The following is a 16609-nucleotide window of genomic DNA, read 5'->3' as shown; positions in this document are numbered from 1 at the left end:
AACGAGTCAGAAAACTTGTGAGACCTTGACGTATCTGTTAATTCTACCAGAGTAATAATGAGAAGATTTCCAAGGACACAAACCAAGACCAAAGGCTGTGAGCGCCATCTGGTGGCCATATCAGCACGCCCGAACTCCATTACCTGGGCATGCCCACCACCTCCCCCCAATCTTTTTTTTTTTTTTTTTTTTTAGCATGATGCCCGAAACCTGGTCTGATGGTAAACAGGGAAATTCCTGTATTTCTTCTTTTGGAGGGATTATTTTTATTTAAGACACTGAGTCTCTATTTACTCTTATAACAGTTATTTTTAATTTAATGCACGTTTTTAAGTTTAAAAAGGGAGCTGCTTCTACGAAAAACGCTAAGAAATTATAGTGGGGCTAGCCAAGAGACATGGGAAAAATGGTGAAAGTGGTATATGAATGACTGAAGTTTAGGAACTCTCTTCGGGTGGGGTTGCCAGATAAAGTAAGGACACCCAGTTAAATTTGAATTTTAGAATTTCGTTTTAGCGTGTGTCCCAAATATTGCATGGGACACATTTGCACTAAAATATTATTCGTTATCTGAAATCCTATTTTAAGTGAACATCCTTTTTTCCTCCCCTAAATCTGGCAACCTTACCTTAGGAGAACAAAGAAATTGCACCCAGGACTTCCCTGGTGGGACAGTGGTTAGGAATCCACCTGCCAGTGCAGGGGACACGGGCTCGAGCCCTGGTCCGGGAAGATCCCACATGCCGTGGAGCATGTAAGCCTGTGCGCCACAGCTACTGAGCCCTCGTGCCACAACTACTGAAGCCTGTGTGCTTAGAGCCCAGGCTCTGCAACAAGAGAAGGCGCCACAATAAGCCTATGCACCGCAACAAAGACCCAACGCAGCCAAAAATAAATAAATAAATAAATAAAATTTATTTTTAAAAAAAGAAAAGAAATTGCATCCTTCTCCTTGTCACTTCCGTTTTGATCTATCAAAACAAGCTAGTGGGGCTTCCCTGGTGGTGCAGTGGTTGACAGTCCGCCTGCCGATGCAGGGGACACAGGTTCGTGCCCCGGTTCGGGAAGATCCCACATGCCGCAGAGTGGCTGGGCCCGTGGGCCATGGCCACTGAGCCTGCGCATCCGGAGCCTGTGCTCCACAACGGGAGAGGCCACAACAGTGAGAAGCCCGCGTACAGCGAAAAAAAAAAAAAGAAAAGCAAAACAAGCTAGCTCTTGTCCTGTCTACGGATTGCTTGACATTTATGCCCCAATAAACGTGTCCCTGTGGGAGTACTGAGGCCTGACATCTGAAAAATCACAGGGCAAAGGCCCACAGTGCACCTTGAGGTGGGAATGTCCGGGCCACTCAGAACAAGCAGTCTGGCCACATCAGACCGAGAGGGAGGGGGTTCTGGGCCCAGCTCTCTTTCCCGGCCTCTCGGGTACCTGCTCTGTGGAGGCTGAGGCCTGGCAGCTACTTTCAGGCCCTTACCAACGTTGCATTTGATTGAGAGCCTTCCGCACCCCACGTGTAGACCTAGACCCCTGGAGGGGGGCCCGCCCTTGAGGGGGCTCTGAGCCATGGACTTAGAGGGTGCTCACAGCAGCCATAGATAGAGCCGGCCTGTGGTGCTCCCACCCACGATTCCTGTATTTCCTTTATTTTTTTATTATTATTTTTTTTTGTGGTACACATGCCTCTCACTGTTGTGGCCTCTCCCGTTGCGGAGCACAGGCTCCAGATGCGCAGGCTCGGCGGCCATGGCCCACAGACCCAGCCGCACCGCGGCATGTGGGATCTTCCCGGACTGGGTCACGAACCCGCGTCCCCTGCATCGGCAGGCGGACTGTCACCCACCTCGTCACCAGGGAAGCCCCTGTATTTCCTCTTAATAACAACCACACTGGCGTTTAAGTGAGCCTGGCAAGGCTTACAAATGCACACATAAAGATTACCAACTACCTTCCCCAGAGACGGACGAGGGAAGTTGAAGCTAAAACACACCGTGAGGGCTTCCCTGGTGGCGCAGTGGTTGAGAGTCCACCTGCCGATGCAGGGGACACGGGTTCGTGCCCCGGTCCGGAAAGATACCACATGCTGCGGAGTGGCTGGGCCCCTGAGCCATGGTCGCTGAGCCTGCGTGACCGGAGCCTGTGCTCCACAATGAGAGAGGTCACAACAGTGAGAGGCCCGCGTACCGCAAAAAAAAAAACCAAAATAAACCCAAAACAAAAGAAAAAAAACACCCAGTGGGTAGTCAGAGGAGAGGACCGTCAATAGCTCTTCCCCCTGTGCCGTGTGCCAGGCTTGATCTGAGCACTTGTACACATGTTAACTTATTAAAATACTTCTAACAATCCTATCAGGTTGGGACCACCATCACCCCGTGTGCAGACTGAACAAAAGGAAACAGTACATGGTGTCCTCCTTGTGTTCCCAAAGCCCGTTAACTGGCAGAGACAGGACTTGAAGGCCACAGTCCGGCTCCCGAGTCCATGCCTTGCTTTACAGCCTCCAACTTCTCACGCTCATTCCTAGAGCCACCTGGGAAGGAGGAACCAGGCAACTAAAGACTGGGTTTGAATCAGACTCCATGTCTGACCAGCCGCGTGATCCCAAGCAGGGGGCCTCGCCTCTCTGAGTCTCAACCTGGCTCCCTTGCAAAATGGGCACATTAATGGGAACGTCAGCCTTCAGCAACGCTGTGACGAGTATCAGTGTAGCACGTGTGAACGGGCTTTGTAAACTCTGGAGTGTTCTGTGAGGTATAAACTACCCTCTATTCTCATTAGAGGGAATTCATTTCATAACCTGCTCCTGGCTTTTGAACTTTGCTGTGCATCCAGTCAGTGCTGGATGATCTGGAACCAACAGCTGGTCTATTTATGGCTGAAAACCCACAGGTCATAGGAAGACAGCAGCACCGGAGCCCCTGGGTGGCCACAAAGATAAGGTTCGTGTCTTGAGGACCGATGACATGGTGGTCACTGAAGGAACAGGCCCCCTCCTGCCCCTTCCACTAGTGACAACGGAAAACCTTGATTTCCCCAACACCCCGATCCAAGATCAGCCCGACTCTTTGCCCAACGTTGGAGAAGTACCGGCGTGTCCTGCAGGCCTGGCTGGCCCCCTCTGACTGTGTGTTGCCTCCTTCCACAGATCAGTGCCCTACAGCAAGGCTACAACCAGGTGCTGAGCCAGACCCTGGATATCACCTCCCTGAAGCACGAGGCCGAGAACTTAAGGAGGGACGCCGCAATCACGTCAGGTGAGGCCCTTCTGCATTCAGGCCCCAGAGCTTCTGCCCTCCCCCTGCAGACATCACCAGTCAACCAGCGCACCTGTGCCCGTGACATGGGTGCAGCCTCAGGGATCACCCGTGTCGGTGCATTAGAGTTCTGCCTCAGTGGAGGTTTCTTGCCACCCAGTTCCAAGGGCAGGGCCTGGTAAATATTTGAGAGAATGGTATCTCTTGGCTACAAGGTCTCCTGAGCACTGGCCCCACCAGGGAGAACACAGGTCGCCTTGTGGCTTGGGTGGTTCCACAAAGCAGCCTGAGTGCAAACTAGAGCGTGGACAAAATGGGGTCACTCCTTTAAGGCACCCATAGTCTCACCCATTTCAGCCGAGTGCACTTGGGCCCAAAGGAAACCATTTTCTATTTTGATCAGAGGTTGTTGCCTGATAAAGGGCTTGGGTTGGGAGAGGGGCAGCCAACGCACAGCTGTGACTGAGCTTTGATTCCCTGGATTCCTTCATTGCTTCCACATGTTTCTTGAGCTCCTTCTAGGTGTCAGGCCCCGTTCCAGGCTCCGGGGAGGGAGAGCCAAGCAAGACAGTCAGATTCCTGTACTCACAGATTTGGGAGGGGGTGACAGACAATAAAAGTAAACGGATGAATAAACAAGCCCACTTCAGAGAGCAGTGCTGCTGTGGAGAAAATAAACTGTGTGTTGTGGTGGCCAGCGCTTCAAGGGGGGAGGCCAAGGGGGACCAGCTTAGTGGGTGTGCAACCATGGAACTCAGGTGGGACTTGAACCCGTGGGCTGGGACTCGAACCCACTCAGAACCCACTATCTTTTAATCGAGATCACGCATCTGGTCTCGGGACTTAATAAAGCTCAGGTTCTTTATGTCTCATCGCAGAAAGAATTCAGTGAGAGACAAAGTAAGAAGTGGATTTCTTTAGAGAGAAACACACTCCACAGACAGAGTGTGGGCCATCTCAGAAGGCTAGAGGCCCCCAAATATGGGGCAGTTAGTTTTTATGGGCTGGGTAATTTTATAGGCTAATGAGTGGGAGGATTGGGACAACTCTAATATTTTGGGGAAGGGGCGGGGATTTCGAAGCATTGGGCCACCACCCACTTTTTTTTTTTTTTTTTTTTTTCTGTACGCGGGCCTCTCGCTGTTGTGGTCTCTCCCGTTGCGGAGCACAGGCTCTGGACACGCAGGCTCAGTGGCCATGGCTCACGGGCCCATCCGCTCCACGGCATGTGGGATCTTCCCGGACCGGGGCACGAACCCATGTCCCCTGCATCGGCAGGCGGACTCTCAACCACCGCGCCACCAGGGAAGCCCCACCACCCACTTTTTGACCTTTATGGTCAGCCTCGGAACAGTCCTGGTGCTGGTGCGTGTGTCATTTCGCTCATGTGTTACAATGAGCCTGTAATGAGGCTCCAGTTCCCCTGGAAGTCGAATCTTATGCCCCCTTGGACCTAGCCGATTCTAACCAGTTTATGCTGTATCCTCCACGGCTATGTCCTTCTTTTAGAGAGGACCTGATTCAGGTGGGCAAGGACAAGCCAAGGGCAAGCGAGGCTGCGTGGAGTGAACAGGGGATTGTGGGGCTGGGCAGGGTCGGGGGGTCTGGGTTTTTATTCCAAGGGTGTTGGGAATCCAGTGGAGTTTTTTAAGCCGAAACTGACATGCCTAGAGACCTGAAGAGGATGGGACCACTCACAGACGAGGGGAGGGAGAGAAGCAGGTGACAGGGAGGAGGCAGTGAGCCTCGGAGGGGCACATCACTCTGAAGGCAGCCAGCGCGTAGCAGGAAACATGCCCACAGCTGTAGAAGCCAGGCACAGCACTGAGTCACACGTGAATCCCCATCTCTGTATGAATCTGTGCTTTTCTTCTGCCTCACTCTGCAACTTAATCACACCCAGCCCCACCCCCTGCTGCCCCCAGGTCTCTGCTTATTCTCCTCCCTCACTTGGGATGTCCTCAGATATTTTCTGAGCACCTCCCCCAGGCTAGGTGCTGTTCTGGGCACCAGGAATGGAAGGATGAACTCGCTGGTCCTCACCTTCCTCCCGTATGTCGGCCAGTGAAACCTCATCCAAGCATCAAGCCTGTCTCAGATCCCACCTTCTCCGATCAGGGAGTCGGACAGACCTGGGTTGGGATAATGCTTGAGATGGGCTGGACCCACTCAAAGTGTGGCAAGCCCCAGAGGGATTTCCAAGTAACTGAACTCTGTCCTGGAGGCAAAGCTCATTCTTAAAATGAAATTCTGGAGCATTTTGTGCTTTATTTCATAGACATTCTTGATTGAAACCTACCACTAAAACTGGGCCTGATGTTCTTTTAAGAAAAGAACCGTAGGAGATAACCCAATACCACTGCATTTATGCACCCTTCTTCCCACTTTTATTCAAAATGATACTACAATGCAAGAGGGAAGAGATATGGGGAGATATGTATATGCATAACTGATTCACTTGGTTATAAAGCAGAAACTAACACACCATTGTAAAGCAATTATACTCCAATAAAGATGTTTTAAAAAAAATGATACTACAGTAATGGAGTAGTTATCTATTGCTGCATAACAAGTTACCCCAAAATGTAATGGATAAATCCCCAACTAATATTTATGATCTCACCCAGTATCTGTAGTTCAGGAATTTGAGCGGGGGGTGACTTAGTTCTCATGAGTTGCAGTCAAGATGTCGGCTGGGGCATCAGTCATGTCATCTAAAGCCTCGGGGGGAGCCGGAGGATCCCCCTTCAGAATGGCTGCTCATGTGGCTATTGGCCGGAGGCCTTAGTCCCCGAGCACACATGCTTCTCTCTAGGGCTGCTTGAGTTTCCTCAACACAGCAGTTGGCTTCCCCCAGAGTGAGTAATTCGAGAGAGAGCAAAGAGGAGGCCACAGTGTGTTTTATGACCCAGCCTGAGAGGAAACAGTCCGTCATTTCCACAGTATCATATTGGTTACCCATGGCAGCCCTATTCAGGTTGGGAGGGGCTACACAAGGCATGAATTCTAGGTGGTAGTGATCATTGGGCCCATTTTGGAAGCTGGCTGCCGAGAAAAACAATACGCGCCCTGTAACAAACATAATTTAGCTACTTTGTGTTCTTGGGACATATCGCATCATTTGACCCTTACAATAACTCTGTGTGGGACAGACAGTGGGAGGTGAAATAGCTTGTCCAAGACCACCAAGCTAATAAGTGGTAGAGAGGGTTCCAAACTCAGAGGACTGTGAAACCAACCACCCCATCAATAGTGTCCAGCAGTGCCCTCTGGCACACGCCCGTCTCCTGGCCTCTGGAGCAGAATTCCTAGAACTTCCCTGTGCTGGGACTTTGTTCCCCAGGCCCATGGTGTGGCCTCTCCTCCCAGGTGTGCCTGGCCTGTGCCCACAAGGGGCCCCCAACGGCTTCTCCTCTCGCTGGTGCTGACTGCCCCTCATTCTCACTGAAGCCTCAAACCCTGTTCCGTGGACTTTGCTCTCATTCCCATTCCTGCTCTGTGACCCTTGGAAAAAGCCTCCCCAGTCCTAGGAGGGCACCGGTGGTGGCCCGGGCTTGGAAAGTCTTGTCCAAACGTTGGCTGACAGCCATGGTGTTGCCAATAATCCTTCCTGCCTCTTTCACCTCCATGAGTCTTTTGTTTTGGTTTGGTTTGGTTCTTTTACAGAGATGGTGTCATCTTTGCAAAGAGACGTGTTAGTAAAGGATGGTCAAGTTCAACAATTACAACAGGAGGTGAATCAACTGAAAAGTGAGAACAAAGAAAAGGATCACCAGCTCGAAGCCCTCAGCTCCAGAGTGAGTGTCGGGTCATCAGCAAATTGTAGCTGCGAAAAGCAGACACAGTGGAGTCACATGACACACGGTGGTGAGATGAGGCCAGTGCCCAAGGACACAGGGAGGGTAGCTGCTGGGCAGGTGGCCAACTTCTCTGAAGCCTTTCAAAGGAGAGTGTGTATGTGGCTCAGAAGAAGCATAATAGATTTTCAAGTCCAGCAAACATTTTCTAACCCCTATTATAAATGAGTTTGTTTAATCCCAGCAACAAACACACCTATGAGCATATACTGCCAGTACAAAGTTTAACATTAAGCAGAATACGATCTCCCTGTGAGCAAGGATGACCACACGGCTGCATCGTGGTCCCAGCACCGCTGGTTCTCATAACTGTCTTCACAGCAGAACGTCTGAAGATCCAGATGCAAACACGCAGACGCTCATTTCTTCCTTAGACTTTAGTGTGTAGAATGTCTCTATGGAAGATGGACGTGGTAGGCAAGCAAAGAGCTTTTTACATGTAACTTTGACTATTTGCAAATCTTGCCTTCAATGCTAACTTTAGAATCCTGACTCTATAGGATAAGATTTCTCAGTATTTGCATGATGTGCCTGTTTCTGTGAGTCAAGGTAAAACCTCAAAGCTTTCATCTCATGTGGCAACTCAGAGATTCCCAGAGGCTACCCGATAGCTAGGTCTGCATGGGGCTGGGGTGAGAACAGATCTTGAGGTTCCAAGGAAAAGGCACAGTAAATAATACCTGGTACGTAGTACCATACCCAGTTTGGAGCTGGTGAAAGGCACTGCACGAGCTTTGGGATCAGACAGACCAGGGTCCCATCCCAGAGCTTTCTTTTATTGTAACTTATTTGGCCTCCATTTCCCCATCTGTGAAATGGGGATGACAAAATCGTTTTGCGAGAAGTGGGAGGCTGGTTTTCGTTGTGCTCTTCTGCCTGTGCCCGAGGTCGGCTGCCTGGCCAAGCCCTCTGCATTCGTTTCTCCCAAGCAGAGTGTCTTCCCAGGCATGTGCTATAGCTGTTTAATGTGGTGTGTGTGTGTGTGTGTGTGTGTGTGTGTGTGTGTTGGGGACGGGAAGGGGATGCAGAGCTGGTGCTAAGTAGAAGGAATCTGCAAAGACAGCACCTGCTTGGCTCTTCTACCTCCTGAAGTGCATTTGGATGATTTATGTCCCCGTTTCCCCTTCCTCGTTGACCTTGGAATGAGGTCCCTTCTCCTCTAGACTGTGCTGCCCAATAGCACAAGGGCTCGTCACCACCAAGGGTACTGCTCTTGTGAACATTTGAGATGCCTTTTTTTTAATGACATATATCATGTGTGTTAATTTTAGAAAAATAAGTAGATGACATTGAGAACAAAAAATAAAAAGAGAGGAGAGGAAATGCTACCTTCAGAAATAAGTGTTAATATTTTCATGTATGTTCTTCCAGTCTTATTTCTATATATTGCCTAGAAATCAATCAATCAATCATTTTATAGTTAATTTATACTATGCACATTTTTAAAATTTTTAAATGCTTACTATTTTCCCGTGCTAATAAATCAACGCTCTTATCATTTGTCTTAAAAGCTACATACTTTCTCCTGGATGTATCCAGTGTTATAAAGTGGTCTGCTATTGTAAACAACACTTGGGTTGTTTCCTCTTTTTTTTTTTCTTCCACTGTTACTGACAATTCTGTGAAGAGCATCCTTGAAACTACAGATTTACTTATTTGTCCAGTCATTGTCCTTAAGGTACATTCCTAAAGTGGGAATTGCTGGGTCAAAAGAAGGCACATCCATCCTTATGCCCTTAATGCCTGTTGCCAAGCCGCCCTCGGGCAAGACAGCTCCGTTTACCCCTCCACACCAGTCGGGGCAGTTGTTTCTTTGAGATGCAACCTGCACAAAAGCCCTAAGATGGACCTGAGCTCACTGGCTCAGCCCCCTCCGCCCTCACTGGTCACAGCGTGAAAACATCCCAATTCCTGCACCCTAAGTCCCCAGACTCTACAAAGCTGGATTTCCCCTGCAGTGAAGTTTGCTGGCTTTTGAAGAGGAACTTAGATGCTCTATTCCTCAGAACTCAGGAGAGGGGTGAACTGGGAACGACTGCAGGATCCCGTGCTCCCATCACACAAATGGTCTCGCCTCTCAGAATTCAGAGGTGTGATTGGGTTATACAGCAGGAAACACTCCTGGGCATGAACACAGGTACTTGGGACCCCCAGCCAAGCCCCCGTGGCCTTGTCCTTTTTCTCCACAGTGCTCAGTGCTGAAAGAAGAGTTACAGAAGGAAGATGCCCAGAAGGAGAAGTGGGAAGCCCAAGAGAAAGAGTTAAAACTCTGCAAAACCGTGCGTTGAACCTCCTGACCCCTAGGTGTCCACTGAAAGCCTAGATTGTGGCCTTGAGGGTTTTGGAGGGGTTCCTTGGCCCATTAGCTAGCACAAGCTCTGGGGCTTTCTGGGTGTTTGTGTGTTAATGCTTTGATTTGCTAGCCTCAAAGAGATGGGTGAAAAGACCATGGAAAACACACTCTCCCCAGATTTTCTGGGCAGTTGGCTCAAGGCCCCTCATCAGGTTTCCCCTGGGGAAAGGGACGGGAGGTGGCCACCATATGCTGCTAGAAATTCACCGTGGTCCCTACCCCTGGACTTGTGATGCCCAGACTTTCATGATCCACTGTCACAAGTTTTATCACAACCCTGAACACTGTTATTAACACAACTCTTCTTGAAGTATTTTTGCTTAAATACATTCAATTTTACAACAATTCATAAAAACAAAATAAAAAGCAAATGTATCACTGGCCTTGTATGGAAGGTGAACATAAAAATTAACACAATGAAAAGATGACCACTAAATGTAAATGTTCACCCCCTGTACTGGCCCGAACCCTCGTGCACATCACCAGGCATACGTTTTCCATCCGTTGGGAAGGACGGTGCCTGTGACGGGGGCAGGAGACATGTGTTCTTCTCTCTGTCAGGAGCACACTTTTCTGCCTCAAATGAGAAAAAAGAAAAATGTCATTGTTCTTTTCTTCCAAACTGTGCCCATTGTGTCTTCCAAACAGCCCTTATTTAGATTGAACTCAAAAATGTGCCCCAAGGAAAGAGACTCTAATGAGTGGATAGGTATCTTGTACTGTTTAATCCAGGATCCATGCTTATCTTCAAAAGAAACTGAAATTTTCCCTCACCCAGCACTTTCATTGCATCCGTTGAAAGAAAGTCTACTTTGCCTCAAATACGTGGAATTGTCCCCCAAGGGAAGGAGTTAAGCGAATCCCAGACTAGGTTTCTGCCTTAATGAACCGGATGAAATGAGTTGTGAAGTTGACTTCCCTGTTGTTGGAACTCTTTCAGCAAATCCATGACATGGAAAAAGAAATGAGGAAGCTCAGGGTGGAGCTGAAAAGGAGCAGTACCGAGCAGAGCCTGATCTCTATGACGCTGCGGGAAAAGAGCAAGGTATGGCAGGGACAGGTCGGCCTGGGAACCACTCTGGGGCCAGCACTCCACCTGCATCATCTCTGTTCATCCTCACAATGACCCCATGCGGTCTATACTGGTATTAACCCCACTTTACAGTCGGGAAAACTGAGGCTCACAGAGGTGAAGGAAGTTATCCAAGTTCACTTGCATAAAGTAGTTGTGGCAGAACTTGAATCCAGGTCTGCCTGACTCCAAAGCTCCTGTGTGTAACCACAACCCTAGACTGCCTTCAGATCTTAATTGTGAAATTATCTAAGAAAGAATTGATCCATTAAATCAAGTTTGCCAATGATGTTGATCCAACTTAAATTCTCATATTGATTTTTTTTGTCTTTTTGTTCCATCATTGAGAATGTTTTTAAAAATCTCAACATGTTTGTAATTTGTGTGTTTCTTCTTTTAATATGAACGATGTTTGCTTTATATATTTTGAGGCTGTGTTACTAGGTGCATATAAATTTAGAATCCTAATACTTCCTGTAGAGCAAAACTTTAGATCATCATGAAATGTCCCTTTTCATCTCTAGTAGTGTTTCTCCCTTAACGTCTCCTTTGTCATTCAGATTCACCACTGGCTTTCTGTTGGTTAGAGTTTTCATACCATATCTTTTTCATATGTTCTCTGTCAATTTTTGTCTTAAGGTTTAGACATATGCCTTCAAATAGCGTATCATTTTTACAAAATCCAGTTTGACAATTTTGACTTTTAGTCCATTTATATTATGTAATTACTCGTGTCCTGGGGTTTAAATCTACCTTCGTGCTCAATACCAGTTGTACCATCTGTGGTATATTCCTTTTTCTCTCCTTTCTTGCCTCCTTCTGAGTGGATGGTTTTCTCTTATTCCACTTTCCCCCTCTATTAGCTTTGAAATATTTCACTTTTTTACTATTCTCTTAGTAATAGTAAGACAATAGCATTCGTCCTTGACTCACCAAAATCACACATTAATTAAGTTTTTCACTCTTCTACTATTCTCTTAGTAGTCATCCTGAAGACTACAATATGCATTCTTTTTTTTTTTTTTTTTTTTTTTTTTTTCAGTACACGGGCCTCTCACTGTTGTGGCCTCTCCTGTAGTGGAGCACAGGCTCCGGATGCACAGGCTCAGCGGCCATGGCTCACGGGCCCAGCCGCTCCGTGGCATGTGGGATCCTCCCGGACCGGAACACGAACCGATGTCCCCTGCATCGGCAGGCGGACTCTCAACCACTGCGCCACCAGGGAAGCCCTGCATTCTTAACTTACCAAGAGGCAATAGTAGTTGATAATGATGCCCTTCTCCTTGACAGTGCAATGAGTTTCAAACACCTTAACTTCACTTACCCCCTCCAGATTTATAAGCCATTGCTGTCATTTTCTAAACTCCTCTTGATACTTAAAACCCCGCAAGACATTATTAGTGTTTTTCTATAGTCAGTATCATATCCACACATTACCCTTACTGTTGCTTGTCTTTTCTGCATCTCTGATCACCCACCTGGGTTCATTTTTCTTGTGTCTGAAGAATACCCTTTAATGTTTTCCCTCATTGTGGCTCTGCTGATGACAAATTCTCAAATGTGCCTGTGTGTCTGTCTGGAGATGAATATTTAACCTTCATTCTTAAAACACATTTGACTGCGTATTGAATTCTACAAGGGCAACTCTTTTCTTTCAGCACATTAGATACAGCATTAGATATGTCACTATTGTCTTGTGGCTCCTATTATTCCTATTTAGAAGTCATCTGTAAGCCTAACTGTTGTACCTTTGCATAATCTGTCTTTTTCTCCGGTTGCTTTTAAGATTGTCTTTTCCCTTGATTTCCAGCAGTTTTATTATTGTTATTATTGTTTTATTATTGTTTATCTAGGTGTGGATTCAGTTTTATTTACCTCGTTGAGTTCGTAGGGGCTTCTTGAATCCCTGGATTGGTGTTTTGCCTTAGTTCAGGCGCTTGGGCTCTGTACCACACAGGCAGTGGGGAGCTACTAAGGCTTCTGAACAAGTGACTGATGCAATGACATTCGTGGACAGTAATCAGGGTGAAAATGATAGTTACAATTTCTCACGTACTAGGAGTTACCTTGAACATTTCATCTCTTCATCTTCACAACAGCGCTGTGATCTAGAAATCATCCTCTCCATTTTACAGATGAGAAAGTCAAGGCTACCAGTTACTAGTAAAGTAACTAGCCCAATGGCACAGTCAGTTTTGTCTGACTCCAGGTTCGTCTGACTTCAGTTACCCTGGCATAGCAAACAGCCACATGCTACTGTTTACACTGAAATTAATGAAAATTAACTAAAATTTTTAGTTCAGTTCCTCCGTCACACCATCCCCATTTCGAGTGCTCGATCCCCAGATGTGCCTGGTGGCTGCCGTACTAGACAACACAGCCTCGCTCAGAGTACCTGTACCGTTGCAGAAAGTTCTGTTGGACAGAGCTGCCTTACAGCTGGGTAACTCTCACAGTACCTTTAAGATTGCACTGGAAGAAACTAAACTCGAGGCGAGGAGGCCACTTGTCACAGTCCAGCTTGCATGTGAGAGGGGTTGGAGGACAGGCATGAGACCCCCGAGTGTGAGAGAGGGAGCAGGGCGGCTGTTGAAGGTGACTCTGAGGCTTGGGGACGGGAACGGGGGCTGTTCATGCAGAGCACAGATAAGGGCAGAGTCCAAGGCTGGACTTGGCTTTTGCAGCATATGAAAAAGGCTGCTGACATAGAAGTCAGAGCATGTTTAGACCTGGGAGAAAACTAAGGCCCAGAGAGCTTAGATGACTTTTCCAAGGTAACGGAGCTGGGTAGAGGCTCTTCCACTGGACCACACTACTCAGAAGAAAGCTCTTAAGGGCTTTTCTGGGTCTTTTATTACATCCCTGTGATCCCCCTCTTCAGATCCGTAAAAACACAGCCTGTGAATTTGTTTCAGCACAAAAACGTTCCATTTATTTATGAGAGTTTGCCTCATTTCCTGTTAGTGCCAGGGCCCAGGGCTCAGCAGGTGCATCCAAGAATTGAGCAGCTGCGAGGCCTACACTGGCCAGCCAAGGGTAGCGTGGAGCACGCCCAAGCTTACCGTGCGTTGACTGTTACCCAAGCAAGGGGGGAAAAGTAGGCAAGCTTCTCCACTTTAAAGGCCTTCCTTTTCAGGCTGCAATTCTTAATAGACATTGCTTTGGCAAGCCTCCAGAGAGGTTACCACCAGTGAGTGTGCTCAAAGTGGTGACGACAAACAGTTATGATAATAAACCCAATCATAACATTTCCAAGTACCCATCACGAGTTATTAGAACGAGACTGTACGGCGGACATTCCCGTCCACCTTTCATAGGTTACAACAGTACTTAACACTCTCACAGAGCCCTTAAGCACTACTCCAAACATCGAATCCCCACAATAACTCTATGCAGTGATACTAGTATCATCATCCCCATTTGACAGATGAGGACACTGAGTCACAGAGCAGTGAAATAACTTTCCAAGTGTTGTAAGGCTTGTTAGGGACCGAGCTGGGATGGGAGTGTGCGGTAGAACATAGTTGAGCCCCGGGTGCAGAGCTCGGCCCTTTCCCGTAGGGGGCAACTCCCTGTGAGTTTGCCTCCACCCTGTGCATGCCTGTGACCCCTGCTGCTGGGCTGCAGCTGTCCCTACCCCTCAGGGACTCCCCCACTGCCATTAGCCCCCCCAGAAGGGTTTCCCCAGAGGGCATGATGATCACATTAGCAGCAAGCCCTCGGTTTCATCATCCTTTCAGGTTGAAGAGAAGCTTCGGGAGGATTCCAGAAGGAAATTGCTTCAGCTGCAAGAAATGAGGAACAGAGCAAACCTCATTAAAGCCAATTTGGAAAGGGCAGTAGGTCAGGTAGGCATGCTGCAGAGCCCCTTCACGGGCCCGTGCTCTCCACGGAATCCCGCACCCAAGCGGCCGGCAGGGATGAATGAGGAGGAAGACGGCCTGCCTTAGTTCACCCGCTTATTTTCTATACGAAGAAGTGTCTAGAAAGAACTAGAGCTGAGATTCTATCTAGAACTAGAGCCTGAGCTTTTAACCACGATGCTCTACTACTTCGCTATTAGTTACTAAGCTAAGCATCATTTTTCTGTGTTTTGAAGAAAGTTTCGTGAACCTTTGTCCCGCCCCCAAAGGTAGTGGAAATGACTCCTGTGTTAGTCCTGTCCCCCATCAGCTGCAGTTCCCCTTCCCCTCATTTCAGATGAAGATCAACAGTTCTCGGGAAACTCAGCAGTATTTGCTGCAAGAAGAGTTACCCCAGCATCTGGCAGAGAAGGAGAAGCTGACCGAGGAAAGGCTACAGCAAGAGGAGAAGCTGAAAGCCAGAGTCAAGCGGCTAATGGCAGAGAAATCGGTAAGGTGGTCCCCGTCCTTCTCTTTACTACTGGAAACTGATGAAATGGGCTTTCCTATGAGAAACAGAGGGCACGTACTTAGATGGAGGAATCTCAGCAACTCCTTGTTGGGAACTAAATTAATTAAAGAGGGTGAATGATGTAGGAGGAATTAACATGAAGCTTGAATCCTAAAACTCAGAGATCAACTTGAAGATCAACTTGAAGAGGCAAGGTTATTGAAATGTCTAGAAATGGTACTTTGTTTATATACCGCAGCTGATTTTACTGATACAAATCCCAGTCGTTACTGCGGGTCCTGGTTTGTGTCTAAGTGTGTGCAAGACCAACCAATAGTATTTCAGTCTTTTGCTTTCTCTTCATGCATATCAGGGGAAACACATGGCCAAAACGGCTACTTACTTTTCCAGAAACCAGCCAATTAGAGGATACTTTACAGTGGCACCTCTCAACTCAAAGGTGTCCACGGATCATATGGGGATGTTGTTGAAATGCAGATTGTGACTCAGCAGGTCTCGGGTGGGGGGAGCCTGGGATTCTGCATTTCTGAACAGCTCCCAGCTGGTACCGATAGCACAGCTCTGCAGACTACATTTTCAGCCACAAAGTCTTAGAAGAAGGTTTTCCCCAAGTTGGCCGATAAGAACCGCCTGGGGCTTCCCTGGTGGCGCAGTGGTTGAGAGTCTGCCTGCCGATGCAGGGGACACCGGTTCATACCTCGGTCCGGGAGGATCCCACATGCCGCGGAGCGGCTGGGCCCGTGAGCCATGGCCACTGAGCCTGCGTGTCCGGAGCCTGTGCTCCGCAACCGGAGAGGCCACAAGAGTGAGAGGCCCGCGTAACGCAGAAAAAAAATAAATAAATAAAGCCCCTCCAGGGACTTCCCTGGTGTTCCAGTTGTTAAGACTCTGTGCTTCCGCTGCAGGGGGCGCGGTTTCGATCCCCGGTCAGGGAACTAAGATCCCGCATGCCGCATGGTGCAGGCAAAAAAAAAAAAAAGCCCCTCCAGGAGCAAATTTGGTGTGATTGTTCAGAGATGAGACCAGAATGACAACAAGTGGAAATCCAAGCTTAGAAGAACATTAGAAGAAAAAAAGAAATAAAACATGGGGAGGGAGCATGGGGGGATCTCTTATTTATAATGATGCTAAGTAGGTAGGAAAGTTGGAAATCTTCCTAGATGTGACTTTGTATTCGAAATGAAATTTTTAAATTCCTTCTCTGCTGAAGCCCTGTAATGATATTTTCCAAGGTACTAAGTAAGTGACAGGGTTTCTGCTAATCCATGATTTGTTCATGTTTCTTCAAATACAAGAGAGGGAGATTGTGATCACTGATAAAGCTGCTGTCCTCACCATTCTGGCCACAGGAGCAGTCCTTCAGTGATCTAGGAGCCAAGTGCAAAGGGTCCCGACATGAGGAAGTCATTCAGTGTCAGAAAAAGGCCTTATCTGAGCTTCGTGCACGAATTAAAGAACTTGAGAAGGCCAGCTTGTCAAGTAAGTTTCCTCCTGCCTAGTCACCCCTCTGTGCTGAGAACCATGGGCCCCAGACTTGAGGGTTCACTTTAGGGACTAACCAATTTGCCAGGGCCACCATCTTCTATCCCCATCATTTCATAACTAAAAAAACATAGTTATAAAAAAAAGATGGGCAGGAAAAAAATAGATGTGTAGGCATGAGCTCAGAGTCAAGAGCAGGCCTTGATATTAAATAAAC

At 47.8% G+C, this 16609-nt stretch overlaps 1 protein-coding gene across 1 annotated transcript in view; it reads left to right on the top strand.

Moving 5' to 3' along the window:
• LOC309808836 (forkhead-associated domain-containing protein 1-like) overlaps positions 1 to 16609 on the top strand; it is a gene marked incomplete at both ends in the record, with an annotated part of 87951 nt that overhangs the window by 58164 nt on the left and 13178 nt on the right. Inside the window, 6 exons of the mRNA XM_082629409.1 lie at positions 3146 to 3254; positions 6921 to 7051; positions 9301 to 9390; positions 10405 to 10509; positions 14277 to 14378; positions 16266 to 16389. Of these exons, the coding sequence (XP_082485535.1) occupies positions 3146 to 3254; positions 6921 to 7051; positions 9301 to 9390; positions 10405 to 10509; positions 14277 to 14378; positions 16266 to 16389 (661 nt within the window). The remainder of the gene's footprint in view (positions 1 to 3145; positions 3255 to 6920; positions 7052 to 9300; positions 9391 to 10404; positions 10510 to 14276; positions 14379 to 16265; positions 16390 to 16609) is intronic.

The sequence above is a fragment of the Mesoplodon mirus genome (genome assembly GCF_964341445.2).
Source record: "Mesoplodon mirus genome assembly, chromosome: 7".
In the NCBI taxonomy this organism is placed as follows: domain Eukaryota; kingdom Metazoa; phylum Chordata; class Mammalia; order Artiodactyla; family Ziphiidae; genus Mesoplodon; species Mesoplodon mirus.
This window is presented reverse-complemented; position numbering and strand designations above follow the sequence as displayed.